The 15,839-nt window shown below is 35.9% G+C and overlaps 1 protein-coding gene across 1 annotated transcript; it reads right to left on the bottom strand.

Moving 5' to 3' along the window:
- Nucleotides 1-1,025: 1,025 nt before the first annotated feature.
- On the bottom strand, nt 1,026-15,719 carry LOC109032092 (uncharacterized). Its single transcript, XM_019044041.2, has 11 exons — nt 15,283-15,719; nt 13,495-13,689; nt 12,430-12,560; nt 11,527-11,623; nt 10,484-10,636; nt 9,443-9,557; nt 7,716-7,899; nt 7,453-7,545; nt 6,865-6,972; nt 6,232-6,325; nt 1,026-5,454 (listed from the first exon to the last, which is right to left on the bottom strand). Exons 1-11 carry the CDS (start codon nt 15,397-15,399, stop codon nt 4,168-4,170), a joined length of 2,574 nt encoding a protein of 857 aa, XP_018899586.2. The 5' UTR covers nt 15,400-15,719; the 3' UTR covers nt 1,026-4,167.
- Between the last annotated feature and the right edge of the window lie 120 nt (nt 15,720-15,839).

The following is a 15,839-nucleotide window of genomic DNA, read 5'->3' as shown; positions in this document are numbered from 1 at the left end:
TTAATGATAAATTAATTTTTCCGTGAAGACAAAGAATATTGTTGCTGGGTCAGTAGATATGCATCAAAGCCCTGAGTTGCTTACAGGCCTCTCCAAAATTTCATGAAAATAGCGGTGCTATTGATGTCCATGATTTATAGTGAGAAATTTCATTCATCGATTATGTCATTGCAAGTGAACTTTCATCATCCGTATCTCATTGCCATTCACCCAATTTTCTATTGTACTTCCTACGAAATATTTTGAAAAGGATACTGTAAAATTGGCTACTGATCCATCAACATCATGTCTTGTCCAACATTTTTTGTAGAAATACCACTCTTTGCTTAATAAGCCGTAGCAAGTATTTACCGAGCTTTTATTTTTCAGGTTCAAAATGTTAATTTTTCATGTTATGTAAGTACTAACTTTAACTTATTTATTTAACAGCAAAGTCAATGATCCATCTGTTAATTATGTAATTATATGTAATAATATACCTTGAATTTTCTTGAAGATCGACCATTATTTTCATTTTACCCTCTTACTGCCAGGGGGTCTCTACCCTCCTCTTCTGCTAAATGCTTGCCTATTCCATGTACTGTTATACAAAAATTAGATGATATAATGTCCAAGTTCTCAGAGGACTGATCATTGAATGAAAGGTGAAGAAGAGTCGAGACTTAGGATCAAAAATTAAAGAACAAAATAAATGATCAAGGGAACATTTTTCTGTTTCCAAAATCGATCCATTTTTATTTTTTTAAAGGATCGACCAGCACCAAAATGTTGAACATTAAAATAAGCCTAAAAGGCCCCTGATCCCATGGGCTTAGGAGTGGTGCCAAGGTATAGTCTCAAAAGTACAGAGGAGGGATGAGTGTTTAACGGCAGAGGAGGAGATTCCTGATTACTGGAACAGATTCCCTGAAATTTTCCTTTCCCTGATAAATCTCGGATTTTCTAGGTTTTCCTAGTAGACACCATGTCTTAGAAAATCTTCAAGGAGAACATTAATTAGAATTTCTTGCAATAGAGAAGCGACATTTTCTGGTGGTCAGGCATTTAATGAAAGATACAAGAGAATCATAAAAAGTAAGAACCTGATACAAGAATCACATTTACAATATTTTCATCAAGAGTTAGGCAAGTAAAAGACACTAAAAAAATATCAATAAAAAATACATATCTACAAGGTCATTTAAATCACAATACAGAGTGAAAGTTAAATCACAATTAGAGTGCAAAGTACTCAAGGCCATTAATAATAAAATTTCAAAAAGCGAGCAAGCAATTCACAGAATCTTTGTATGTCTTTGATAAATTTTTATGTGACTGCATTTGGCAAGCATGAATTGGGGTAAGAATTGGTAGGATTCAAAATCATTGGGGATTGATATTACAAAAAATTATCTTCATTTCAAGAAGTAGACATCATTTAAAAAAATTTACACACAAAATATTCACAGGAGGTCCAAAGTTTGAGGCTGAAGTATATCTTTCTGCACAGAAAAGTTAAGTTAAAAAAAAAATGAAGAAAAAAAGCATGCCTTCTCGGTCTGTCGTTCAAAATTATAGATCAAAATCCAAATTTGAATGCTGTGTCCTCCTTGGAGATTTTATGATAAGCACTGCACTTTCTACAAATAAAATATTAGTCTTTTATTTGAGAAGTAAAGAACCTTAGAATTTTAGAGAGTTTTAACATTTATTTTTGAAGTCTTAAATTTTAAGATTCTTTGACTCCTCTAATTCGTGACCCATTTCCCATTTGTAAAAAGTTAAATACTCTTAGTGACACCGAATTTAGATTTTCACCCCTACTTTGAATGGTTCATGAAAAAAAGTATACTTCTTTTTCTTCAGCTTCCTGCTTCCTTTGAAAAATGATAAATACACCCTTTTTCAGGGCGAAAAAGTTCCGAGATCAATTGTTGCGTCTAAAATAAACCCCACTCGTTAATGAACATGAGTCTAAAGATCGAATCCTCCTGAGCTAAAATGTGAAAAAATACAAAAGGATAAGAATAATTTAGATTTTGGAAACTGTAACTAATTTTTAAATAGACTTTTTCAGTTTAGTGGCTCTCTACCTACTGGCGATTAAAATTAATTGACTTTTAAAAGGGTTTAAAACAAAGGGAATTTTTGGTTTTATGTGGTGACATGTAACATTGGGATGAGTTTTCACAAGGTTTGCGGAAAGAAGGGTCAGCGATGTGAAAAGTGTTATCATTGGCCGATCCAGCAAGTTGGCAACAGTGTTTCCTCTCCATTTAAACCGATGGAAATGAATCATTCTCGGAGGGGCAGGTGCTCCAACAAGAATAGATTATCCTGCATACATTTAGATGGAGGAATTCTATTGTTGTCAATCTGCCAGATCCACCTTTATTTTCTTCTTTTTTTTTATAAAAAAACTTGCATTTGCGTAGCTCAAAAAAGGTTTACTTTCCAGACAGATGCTCATCAAAGAGAAGAGTAATTTTAGCACAAAAATCGATTCTTCAACTGTGAATGTTAAACTTGAGAAATCATTTGTAGGAGAAACGATAAATAGCATAATGTAGAATATGGCAAATAATAAAATAAAACAATATTAATGGCAACAAAGAAAGAAGAAATTTTAGAACTTGCATAACATTTTTGCAGATCTGCAGTGTTCCTAAGTTTCTTTTTTGCGAACAACTTCAAGAAAGTAATAACGCATCATTCCAAAATTAAGGCACAGGGAAAACTTAAATTCTTAAAAGGAGAAATTGAAACAGTGTTCTGACCTCTTCTTCAAAATTTTAAAAAACTACCAAAAAAGTGCCCCTTTTTGGGAAACTCAGGGATTCTATTTAAATGTGCCCTAAACGAATCCTCATGATGAGCTAATCCTCCAGTGCGAAATTTAACTTGAATTCAAAGCTCCTTTTAGCACTACAACATCGCAAAGTTTTAAAAGTTTACATTTCTTACCATTGAAAATGCTAAAATTTTGAAGTTCATCGGTCGAAAAAAACAACTTAAGTTGATTTTGTTTTATTTTCTGAGACATGGTATCAACAGTTGGTTTAGTGTGCCTCAGGAAATAAAACAGGACCACATCAAGTAATTTTTTAGTGTATTTTCCGAAGAAAATTCACTATTTTTCAACATAGAAATTTCAAAGTATTAGCATTTTTCAACGGTAAAAAATGAAAACTTAGCAGTGCAGTATAGCCAAGACCTCCTTTGAACTCAAGTTAACTTTCACTGAAGGATTGTCCCATCATAAGGTTTCGTTTAGGACACATTGAAACAAAATCCTTGACTTCCCCAAAAAGGTGCACAAAAGGGCCTTTCCTTGACAGGCTATTCTCAGAAGGAAATTGAACAACATATGAAATCAGTACTTGCCTTAAATTTTACACTCTGTTTAGAAAGCTAAAATAGTGGGTGACCAATTAATGGGTACTGCTTAACAAGTTTAAGGTAAGTGACAGCATTGATATTTTTGGAATAAGACGCTTAGGATAAATTTCTACTGGAAAACAGGCATTGAGAATAAAAAAAATGCTAAAACATTAGTACTTAAAATTTTTCGCGAAAATCAAAACAACTATATCTGAAAGCACATATCTGATTGTTCCCAAATCTTTTTTTTTTAAGAACCCTGACTTAGAAATCATAATGTCTAAACAAAAAAAAAATACATTTGATAAGTCAAATCGAAAGGTGAATTTTCATTTTAGGATTTTTTTTCAGTTATAGATTTGTCGAAGAAAGACAGCTGAGATAAGCTTCTACAGTTGATGGTTTTGTATTTTGCTCCATTTAGAGGATGGGTGTAAAAAATATAAATCTGATCTCATTTTCTGTTGATTGGGACTGAGGAAACTTTAATGATTTTTAATTTCTTAGCCGATATTATAATTAAATTTAACCCTAATGACTAAAAGTAACACGGTCATTAATATATAAAAAATGTCAGAGAGCTAAATCAATAAAAAAATATTAAAATAGTCATTCACTTTTGTTAAGGAACGAGTAAAACCTAATTTTCTAGAACTCAGAATTAAAATTAAAGCAAAAATTCCTTATGTGGGTCTTTTGGTAAAATATCTACTTCAGCAATGGTTCATATACTGCTCGATTTAAGTACATAAACTAAGAAATGCAAAACTTAGGTACAGATCAGGTAAAGCGTAAGATTTGATTGCACTATAGCTTCTTAAGGTCATTCAAACGAGGAGATCTACGAGGTGTGCCAATAGCTATAATCGTTTTGTGAGGGGTTCTTTCACTTTGAGTGCGCATGACCTGTCGCCGTTTTTTTGCAGAAGAGCTTGGACTGCCTATCAGCTGCTGATTTCGGTGCAAAAAACTAGACACAGGAGTTTTGCAGACACTAGGAGAAACCACGCTTTCTTTCGCTCCACTACGACGATTTTCCTTCCCAGAAATACGAGGAGGCTCTAATATTTTGGGGAAATGTTCTTTACGATTTTGAATGTTGCTATCAACAGTGTTCAATTTGATGCATGTGACAAAGTTTCCGGAAGACTGAGCTCTGCGAGGTGGAGCACCCATGCGGTCAGCTATATGGCTGAACATTTTTGCTTTTTCCATCACCATCCCTGCGTTTTTCGCCCGGATTTGCTTGATGGACTCCCGTTTATCCGAATGCAACCAGTGCGACTTATTTTCAATTCCCTCGTTTGCAAGAAAACTTTCAGCACTCTTCCACTCTTCTCGAGGCCCTGCCTTTACATCATTCGGCTTTGTATTAATAGAGGGATTAGATTTAACTACGGACGCGTTTTTGAGCATTATTGGCTGAGGTGTTTTCTTGATCGTTGGTCGCTTTCTATTGTTATCCGAGAACGATCTACCAAGTTTCATACCGTTGACGCTGATTTGTTGCAGCCCTGATGATACGGAATTGGGCTTGCCTCTCTGGAGACTGCGGCTCCTGTACAACTGTGCGGTTTTCGTTTTATGCAGATTTAACGATGCTTGCCGAGATAATTGTGTTTTCGGAACACGCTCTTGGGAGCGACGGCGAATAGATCCAATTTTACGCAGACTCGGAGACCGCATGACTCTGCTCCCACTGCTGTGACGGATTTTTAGTTCTCGGCTCAGGTGTTGCGCGATGGTGTCAGTTGAGCAGTCGGAGAGTCTTCCCGCTTCAAGCAGCGTTTTTTGGTACTGAGACTGGACTTTGTCTACTTCTGACGGAGCCCTCAGGTCTTCTTGACTCCCGTCACTATCGCTTAAGGGGACACCAATGCTGTTGAACTCAGTGTTTATTCGCGATTCAATTTCCGACAACCGTGTCTTGATCTCGTCGTACTCTTTTTTTGGGACGCACACGACGTCATCTTCCATGAACTGAGAGTAGCAGCTGCTCTGCGACATGGCTAATCTTCTGGGGGTTGATACCAGAGGTTTCTCAGCATGTACGTCTGGAGTAAGAGCATTTAAGCTTGAACTTTTACTCAGTTGCTAGGAAAAAAATAAAGAAACAAAGACATTTAGCGACATTGCAGTTATCATCGTTGAGATATAAAAAGGGGGAAAAACATTTAGTAGTGTATACAGGTAAGATTTTGTAAAGATTAAAAAGCATTAAACTCTGATTGATTGGACATTATAGTCCAATAACTGTATTTTGAAGACTATTACAAATAAAAAGGGTGTCTATAAGACACTGAAGCTTGAAGTATTTTGACTCCTGTTATTTGTTCAATAGTTTTTAGATAAGCATGTCTATGGTTCCGTTGTTCAATACTAGTCCGAAGTGAAAACGCCGCAACTACATCCTAGTTTCTTCCATAGAAAAGATGTCAAAAGAAAGTTAAAAATTAGAAAACTCGAACTTTCTTTACTTCGTTTATTTAATTAAAGTTTGAGTGTTCTAATTTTTGGTAATTCTTATTGCAATTTAAAAAGTATAATCCTTGTTTTTTAGTCTTGTTTTACTATTATTTTAACAAGGAAGCTAGTGAAAAATCAAATTTTTCACCTCCAGGATTACTACATCATTACCAAGAACTCATGTTGGGAAATGAGACCTAATGATTTTAGAAACAGCATTGTGTTCTGCGAAAAATTTCAAAATCTACAATAGGATGTGTATGTTGTCAATGTTCTAGTTTTAGAAGCCAGACCCAGTATTCGCATTTCTACTTGGAATTTTTTATCAAATTTTTAAAACCGCTCTTTGCAGTAAAAAATAGAACAATTAAATTAAAATTGGAATTAAATGATAATATTCCTTACTTTGGCAGCTTTCAGTTTCCTGCGAGAATAATCGCTAAACCTTGAGAGAGCTGAATGAGATCCACGAGTGGCTTCCTGATGATGGTCTTTGCCCCTGAAATGATACATTTGCCTGATTACCACTTACGATGAAAAGACGATACAAAAGAGGAGAAAGAAAAGAAAAAGGCTTCTAAACTCCAGGCGTTTGCTTTGATCAAAGTTCGAAAATATTATATCATTATGAACACTTCTAAAGCATTATCTACAGCAATATTGTGCAGACGGAGCAAAAACAAAGTAAAGTGAGACGGCGAAAAGACAGGTGAAAGCATTGCTACCATCTTAGTAGATGTACTCTAGCAACAAAGAAAGTCTGCGTTATGTAGGAAATTAGAAGAGTTATCCTTTGAAATTTGAAATTTGGATTTTTCTCCCCAACCACAACATTGATGAAAACTTTGCCACTGTGGACACAGGTGCCTTCCCTTGCGGACAGTCACTTAAGATTCCTCTCATCATTTGTAAATTTTCACGCTATTTATAAATATAAACACAGTTTGGAATCAGTTGTATTCGCAAATAATTGACTATTTGCTTTATTTTCAAAACTCACTATATGCACAACCATTTGAGGTGCGACGGAGTACTTACGTATACGTTGGATTTTCATTATGCATGAATAAGTTATCCCTTGAGCCAGTCGCGCAGTCACGAAGAATGTCTTCACTATCTGAACTTTTATTGTTTGAAGATCGAGATCTGAAAATGTTAGAAAAATTAAAAGTTGTTTTGATGTTGATTTTTCTGGAAACATCTTTCTGAGGAAAGAATTTCTTTAAAAGAACTTCATGTATTAAAAACTGTTTCTTGCCAGTTTCACTTTCATTTCATTTTATTTCAAGTCATGGTTAGAATCTAGGGTTAGGATCCACAATCGGGTTCATGAGGGGCATCTTTATTTGTCTACAGCCAATACACTTGTGGAATTTATCAAAAAATATCATGATCTCTGACTCACACTTCTACAGATTAAGCACATTCTTGTACTGGGGAAAGAAAAGAATGGACAAAAGTTACAAAAAATGTATACAGTCTTAAAAATCAAGATCAGGCACTAAAAGGGTGTTAAAAAAAGGAGTGCAATGACTATTAAGGATGAAATATTCGCTTTTATGAGAACTCAAATTTTAACACTAACGGTTAAGTCTGAAAAATTATGTTTCACGAATAGACACTTACTCGGCAATTTTTAGACGACTAGAAAGACATTTAGGAACCATAGGTGACTTCGGAAGGAGCGATTCCTCTGGTAAGCAACGGAGAACCTCTCGCCTGAAAAATAAAATTAGCATTATGACTGAGAAAACATGTGAGAAAAAATATACTCTCATACATTCTCTTGAAAGAATGGGATAAGGCTGATATATTAATTGATGAAAAATATTTTTCTACGTAAACCAATGAAGCATAATGATAAATTTTGTCTGTCATAATGATTTTACCTTTTCTTCAGAGAGAATGGTGTTGATGTATCTAGAACTTTGCGTTTCTTTGCTGAGAGAACAGGCACTGCGTGATTTGCGTTGCTAGAGGGAGTAACCGGAACGTTGCACTTGGAATTGAGATTAGAATCTGAGGCGCCTGAACTAACTTTACCGACCATCTTTTTGAAACCACTGAACATTCCTACAAAAATAAGAAAATAAATTCAAAATAAGTTTTTGAAACAAAGATGTCAAAATCGATCCTTTTGAAAATCTGATAAATTAAAGTAATATTTCCTATGAGTCTGAACTTCTTGGCATAAAGCACAAAAAAGGTATCCTGGCAGAAATTGCTTCTGCTTCTTATTGCTACGCAGCTAGATTGTCGTTTGTTGCATTACTCTCAGGATAAATGTCTTAACAAATGCTTGACACACACAATTCTGGGTCATTTGTAAGTTTTCCATATATGTACTTCTTCAATACTTCCAAGCCTGTTTTAAAAATTCTGCACTTTCTCTGGACCTGTAGACTTTCTGTTTAACAATCTACAGAAAAATTGAAAACTAAAAACGCTAAAGTACATTTGGACAATGGGTCACTAAACCTTGTTTATTTTATTGAATATTCTGAAAGTTCTATGTGAGTAAATAACGTGGTGATTTTTCCGCATTTTTACAGAGCCAAAATCGCGGAGAAAACCGCTTTTGAAAAATCTAAAAACTGCAAGACATTTCGAACGCACCCGAATGGCGGGAAACTGACGGTGTTGATGTACTGCGGTAGTCATATCGCAGTCTCCTCTCATTTTCCTCTGATGTTTGTTAAAATAAAACGTAATTCAATGTGGAATTGTTGCTTGTTTATTACAGCTAACATATGAATGAGATTTGAGTTTTGAATTCAAAATATATAATTTCGACTTTAGTATTGTTCTCATATACGAAGAGTAGATAGACATTTGACTGACGTCGTGGAAACCCGTGCCCGCTTCTGATTGGTGCCGGATGACATCATTCAGTGCGGCGCGAAACCGGGGCGTTTTAAATTTGCGTATAAGTTGAGCAATTTGAACTGCGCATTTCTTGGTTATTGAGTTACTTGTTCTCGTTTTTAATGTGCGCATCGTGTTCTATCGTCATTTTCCTTCAGAAAACTATATTCGCAAGTCAAAATTCGTTCATGGTTTAGTGACCCATTGAATGCTGAAATAAAATTCAACCGAGTTGTTTGTTACAATAATTAATTTCATCAAAACATTTAATGCAAAAAAGTACTTTTATTGAGAAAAGTCTGTCATGATGAATTTAAGTTTTCTTCTCACAGTCTTGAAACCGAAAAATATGCATGCTCACATGAATATTCTTCCTGGTTTGTGTTCTTCATTCTTTCTCTCTTTAAATACAAATATTCTCTTGTTTCAAGCATAAGAGACGAACTTGAAAAGCCTCAATTCAGTATCTCTTGTCATATAGCTATTAATCATAGGAGAGCTATTGCATTTTTTCCTTTTTAGTTGCTTTATTCCACACTTTTTGAACATGATCATAGAAATATTTGCTGTGATACGACAACCAGTTTTCTTCCCTCCAAAAAAACACCCCATGTTCTTGTAAATACGGAGTTCCATCTCAAATGCTTGAATTAGGGCTATTCCTAGGAACAGTAAGATGTGTGATTTATATTTTTGAAACTACCAAGGGATTAATCCTTTGATGAAGATAATTCAAAAAATAAAAAATTACTTGTGATGGAGCCACTGTTCCTTCTCCTGCGATGATTACTCTGCGTGTCCAGTGAAAGTTTTTCGCAAATAAAATCTGGCACCGATCCAAGGAGGCAGGCATTTTCCAAAAGAATCTGAAAACAAGAGGTTGAGTTCAGAGTACTTGTTCAAAATAAATAATAATTGTTTCTCCCAACAAGGAGAGCAAACCTACATCAGGAAAACTTCAAAATCGAGAACTTTGTAAAGACTTAGACAAAGAGAAGTGGTTTATGACGTTTTTCGGGAGGAAAATTACATAATTGTATTAAACCAAATCAGACTTAGGGGCTGCACCGTTCATAAAATATGTAACGCTCTAGAAAGGGGGGTCACAGATAGCATTATATATACCATTTTATTTTTATGGGGTTACAATTAGTGTTCTGTCTTCTCCGGGCGCCATGCGCCAAATACACCGAAAAATCAGGCCTTGGCGCCTAAAAATTGGGGAGGGGGGCTGGGTCGCCTGAAAAATTTGACACATTGAACTCGCTATCAGGAAGCAGCGGTAGCGATGAAGTGCTCTTTGGAACATTCTATAGCGTTTGGGCTGTTATACACTGCAACTCCGCATTCATGCCTTCCGGAAATTTTCATTCGCCATGGCCTGTACGCAAAAATTTAATTTGGCTCCTAAAAATTGGGCTTCTCGGCCAAGGTGGCTCCTAAAATTTTAGGGGGAAGGCAGAACACTGATTACAATGTACAGACCTATGTCATAAAAGTGTAACAAGGGGGGAGAGGGTGTCGAACAATCCCAAATTCACTGTTGCATACTTTATGAATGGCCCCTCATTATGCATTTCTGAGAAAAAACAATTTTAAGTTTTAACATGCAATGTTTTGGGGTTAAAATTGTTGAATTAAAATGAGACTTACTAGTGCCCACTGTTGACACAAAAATGAACGAAACAACATGCAACTCATTTTCTTAATGTTGTTAAAAACTCACAACCTGAATCGCCAATTTAAATTGACAAAAATAGCTCTCCTAAAAAATAGGTTGCAGGAAACTTACCTTGCAAATTTTTGTATGGTTGGTGGTGTTTTGGTTTAAGAGCACTTGAGAGCTATTATTTTTGATTGGCATGATGCTTGGTGCAAAAACAACGGCTAGGTTATAAGAACCCATTTTGTTGCAATCTTTCAATGCAATCACCTCACTAAGAAACTGAAAAAAAAGAAAATAATAAAAATTGATTAGGTAGGATATTTATGAAATATGATAGAAACAGAGAAATGAAAAGTTTGGCTGTGAAGATTTATGAGAATATGTGGAGTATAAGATAACACTGCCGTGCTAGGGAAAAATGCCGTACGAACATTCAAGAGTTGCTAAATTTCCTTTGATAAAATGTTTATTCTTGAGGAAAGTTAGGAATATTTTTCCTTTAAATTTTCAGAATCTTTCGGTGAAATTCCAAGCAAAATCATCTGAAAAATTGGGAGGAAAATATTCATAAATTTACCAGGAAATTTGCAGTTTATCGAAGGAAATTTGGCAACCCCTGAAGGTTCATACGGCATTTTTTCTCAGCACGGCAAAATAGACGCAAGTTGTTGATTATTCAATCATAGCCGAGGGGCATCATGCCTCTGCATATGCAGAGTGCATTACGTGATAATACTCTCACTACAGAGAAAAAATTTCAGTGAGAGCACAATTTTCTTCTCGAAACTAGCCTGCCTGGTGCAACAGTAGTTGCGTTCAATCAGAAAGCATCTGTGGCCCTATTTCAAGTCTAGTTGAGTTTTTCAGCCGATGTGGCTCCTAAAATTTTAGGAAAAATGCAGAACACTGATAACCTGTCAACAGATTCATCATTTAGACTACATTTTGCAATTAGGATTTACAATTTCCGGGTCAGTTTAGAAATAACATACGTACCATTAGTTTTCCTACGTACATGTATGTTTTTATGGATAAGACAGGAATTGAGGTTCCTAATTGCAAAATGCAGTCTATTTACAGTCTGATATTCACCAGTCGATCACAGGCACCCGATGCCATCGTTAACGTCCTATCATGACAACTCATTGAAATCAAAGTTTGGTACTTACTTCTATCAGATACGTTAAGCAATCCAAATGTTCGGCTGGCAGAAGGAGACAAGTCAAAAGAACTGCATCGTCTTCTCTGCCTTTTAAATATAGGCACCTGAAATAATAGAAAAAAAGTCAGAAAGCACAAAAGTCTAACACAATAGACTGAAAAGTCCTTCATGAAGGCTCGTAATATTGTGCCTTGTAATTGTAAATGTGATAACAGCAACACCTTCTGCCTTATTTTGTATCCATTTTTCACTTTTGTTATGATTAATTCAGTAGCCTTAAATTATTACTCTCGTCAAGAAGTCAGCTAGGGCAGTGCATTTTTGGTAAAGCTCAAAAACCTAGCATCATGATTTGCAATATTGCAGACGCTTGATCAAATTTATTTTTAATTGGATGACTAATCAATGTAATACGAAACTAGACGAGTTCTGAAAAACAAAAAAGTCAAATACCGACGGTGTAAGTCAGCAATCACTTAACTCGGGTTGTGATGTTGCAGACTTCCTGTCATACTTTATTTTTTGAATGGAAAACTACTCAGCCGCAATTCTTACAAACTGCAGTGATTATTCTTCTCTGTAAGAAAGAGATTATGCGAAAACTTCAAGGAATGATATCGATTTGTCCTCCTTTGACAGAATAAAATAGGACCCGAGATTTTCAAACACCACAAACGAGATACAAGGTTGCGGATTTGCATCATGGATTCATTCTCTTCAAAATCTTATGTAGAAAACGATTCACATACACGGAAGTTTGGAAATCAACTTCTAAACAAATTATGATGGGAGTTAGATGATGCAAATGGCGTTTTATGTATTTTTGCTATTTAATCAATGTAAATTGTACAGTTACACCTTATTTAGGAGTCGATAAAAGGACTTTTCATTGAGTAATTGAATAACTTACTTGAGGAGTGTTTCATGAAGACTGTACGGAATGAGTGGTTCAGGGAGTTCCCTTAGAAAATACTTCAATACATTGGCAACATCGATGACATGATCATCTGCCATGAGACCTCCACCATTTTCTAGTCGTGTCTGAGAAGAGAAAGTAGGTAAACTTTGAATAATCATTAAAGCTCATCATCACATTCATGAAATAAAAAATTCAATGAGTGTTGAAACGCAATGCTTGGCTCCCTCTTTCTGATTCCTTCTTTGCTGTTATTTCTCCAAGAGAAAGGCTCTTGCATTGTTTGAAATTTTTCAGAATGATTCAAACAGCCTTCACTCAAAACCAACATAAATTCATGATGAAATGCTGCCGTTAGAATGCAGGGATGCAGGAAATTCTCAATTGCACGCACGCTTGGGCGTGTGAAATTGTGGTGAGGGTGAGGCCCTTCCAAATGCGGAAAAAGGGAAAATATCTCAGGATCAGTGGTAAACAATCAAAGGAAAAAAGAAGAAAATGGTCATAACTTTGGAAAGTTTAGTAACAAGCCAAAAACAAAAATGTGGAAAGCTGCCAGGCAGGCACATGCAAATATGGAGGGATTCTGCATCTCTGTTCAAATGAGACAATCGAGGCATTCGAACAGAGAGGGCATTTCTCTGTTGCGGTGTGTCAGAATCTTCACTGCTGATTTACATGCTACTAAGAGAGGAAACTATTGAGTGAATCTTCTGAAATTTTTAATTTTCAGAATTGTAAAATGATGCAGAAAATTCAATAAAAGTTTCATTGAATTCCATGCATTTGCTTCAATTATAGTGGATAAAACAATAACAGAGATCCTGAGACACTGCAACCAAGAAATGCTCTTTCGGCACCCAGCGCTTCAATTAATGTTTGTAAAATACCCGCTCACCTTCAGTTGGAAAAAATTCTCAACCAAGAGCAAAGATTTAAGAATATCATGGGTAGGTACTTATGAGGATTTCTAAAAACTTAAAGATGACCTCTGAGAAGCAGTTTTTTAAGTGGCAGGCACTCCCTCTTTCTAAATGGCATTCCTTTCAAACTGTTTACCTTTATTTCTTTCTGACGAATGGTAGACCCAGCTTTTCTGAAGATTCCTTCAACAGTCAAGTCCGAGCGTAGATGATTGCAGGCATTGATAAGAAATGATGGAATGTGCACTATCGCACCACTGTGACGCAAAAGAACAGGTTGTCTATCCAGGTGAGAGATGGGCGTGTTGAAAATTTTTTTGGAGACAGTTGTCTGTGAATATTAAAAGCAGATTTTAATAGGGGTAATTTGGATATGTAAATTTAAAATAGGGGCAACTAAAATCAATATTTAAAATCAAGAGTTGTTCAAACAAATGTGAACTCTTGTTTTTTTGTTTTTGTTTTTTCTAGACGAAGAATGCTATAAACATGACAAGCTTATTGTAAGTACTTAACCGCTTAAGTTTCAGTGAAAATTCTCATTTGCAAGAGAGCTTTCCTACCTGGCAAAACTTGTGTGAAAATGTTGTCCGAATGGTAAAGTGGAAAATGACGATGTGACAACGTTTTAGCACATGTTTGACTGAGCAAGTCTCTCATAATTTTAAGTGAAATTGATTAAATAAACACGATGAATGATTCGTAAAATATAAGTAGCAGTGAAGTTTAAGGAATTGAAACTTCCGGATTTTTTCCCTCCTTACTGCACTGAAGATATCGATTGCAGTATTCATAAAAATTACTCTTGATTAAAACGGAATCTTCGTGTTACAGGCACTACTTAAATAGAGGATGATAGGGTTTGAACTTCTGAAACCATCTTGGACAAACGTCAGAGAAAAGATTATCGGTATGACAGCATCAGATGTAAAATACTCCCTTGGAGTGAGTATGTTCCTTGCAATGTAGGCTTTCGAAAGACTTCTACTTTGAACAGATGCCACTGACACCGTGTAGAAAACACAGATACCCAGGTGACCACAGGGTATACACACAGATACAGGTAGTTTAAGGTGATTCGACGGCTGCCAATTTTCATGTCAGAGCGATGTGCAATATATTGCATCAATTCGTTCCATAATTTTGGCTACTTGTCATTTTTTTCAAAATTTGAGATTGCACTTCTGTTGTCATGAGACTAAAGAATTCATGTACCAAATTTGACAAAGAAAGTGGTTTCTTCGGAGGAATAATACCATTCAGAACTGCACTCGAATGCGATATTTTTCCTCTGAAAAACCCCTGCATTTAATACGTTGACTTTCTGTGTCCAATTTGGTTCATGAATTCTTTAGTCTCATGACAACAGAAGTGCGATCTCCAAATTCGAAAAAAATGACAAGTAGCCAAAATTATGGAACAAATTTATAAAATACATCGCACGTTGCTCTGACACAGAAAATGGCAATCGTCGAATCACCTTAAGCACTTTTCAGGGTACGATAGAAGATTTGCCATCTTCATTTCTGTTTAATTCCAATGTCAAACTGAAAAAAGCTGACATCCTGTCGTCTCTAAAAGTGCAATAGAGGTGTCGTCCCCTAAGTTGGCAGTTGTTAACTTACGACTGTTTGGCCCAGTAGACTGATTTACATCTCTGCACATGGCGGTGGAATTACTGGCAATCATGCCATGGTCAATCCTTGATTGCTATTGAACAATAGCACTGCGGTTGCTTGTCATAGGAAAGTAAACAGCAGCCACCTTAGCTGACGACACCTCTAACTTATCTGGTTTGGACCTTCATACGTCTTAGTGACCGGAAGATCCAGCCCACAAGCTGCACGGAACGGTGTCTAAAATCACCAAGGTGTCTACATAGTCTAACTATCTCCCATCATGAAGGTAGAATGTGAAAACTTACTAGGTTCGATTTGGAGTTGAGCTTTTTTAAGGAGCTTTTGACGACACCCAAGACCTTCAGTGTGTAATGTACTTCCTCGCGGAGCTCATCAGAGTAGCAATCCTGTTGGATGTACATGATTGAATGTTTTATCACAGATAGAAAGAGGAAAGAGTAATAAGAAAGCTCACTTTAACTTAGTGATAATGTTTTTGAGACGAAAATACTACAGCTATAGTCATACATAAGCACATGTTTGACTTCATGACAACTGACTCGACTTCTGAACACACAAAACAAAATGAACACAAAGCAATCGAGGGATATAAATATTTGAGAATGTCATTTATCACTACATCACATTACGTTTCTTAGAATTGAATGGTGAAAAAAATTTCAGTAAGGAACATTCCTGAGAGCTTTCCAGCCTGAAAATAACCAGATTTTGGACTTTCGAAGGTTTTGAAATTTTGAATGACAACGGAAAATTTGTTATCTTTCTCCGAAGCTCTACACTCGGCTGTGTTCGGCTATTTCCGGCCGTTTTCGCGCCACATTTTCGGTTTGTTTATCATTAT

The sequence above is a fragment of the Bemisia tabaci genome, chromosome 9, assembly GCF_918797505.1.
Source record: "Bemisia tabaci chromosome 9, PGI_BMITA_v3".
Lineage (NCBI taxonomy): Eukaryota > Metazoa > Arthropoda > Insecta > Hemiptera > Aleyrodidae > Bemisia > Bemisia tabaci.
The sequence above is the reverse complement of the archived record's forward strand: the minus strand, read 5'-3'. Positions and strand labels throughout refer to the sequence as shown.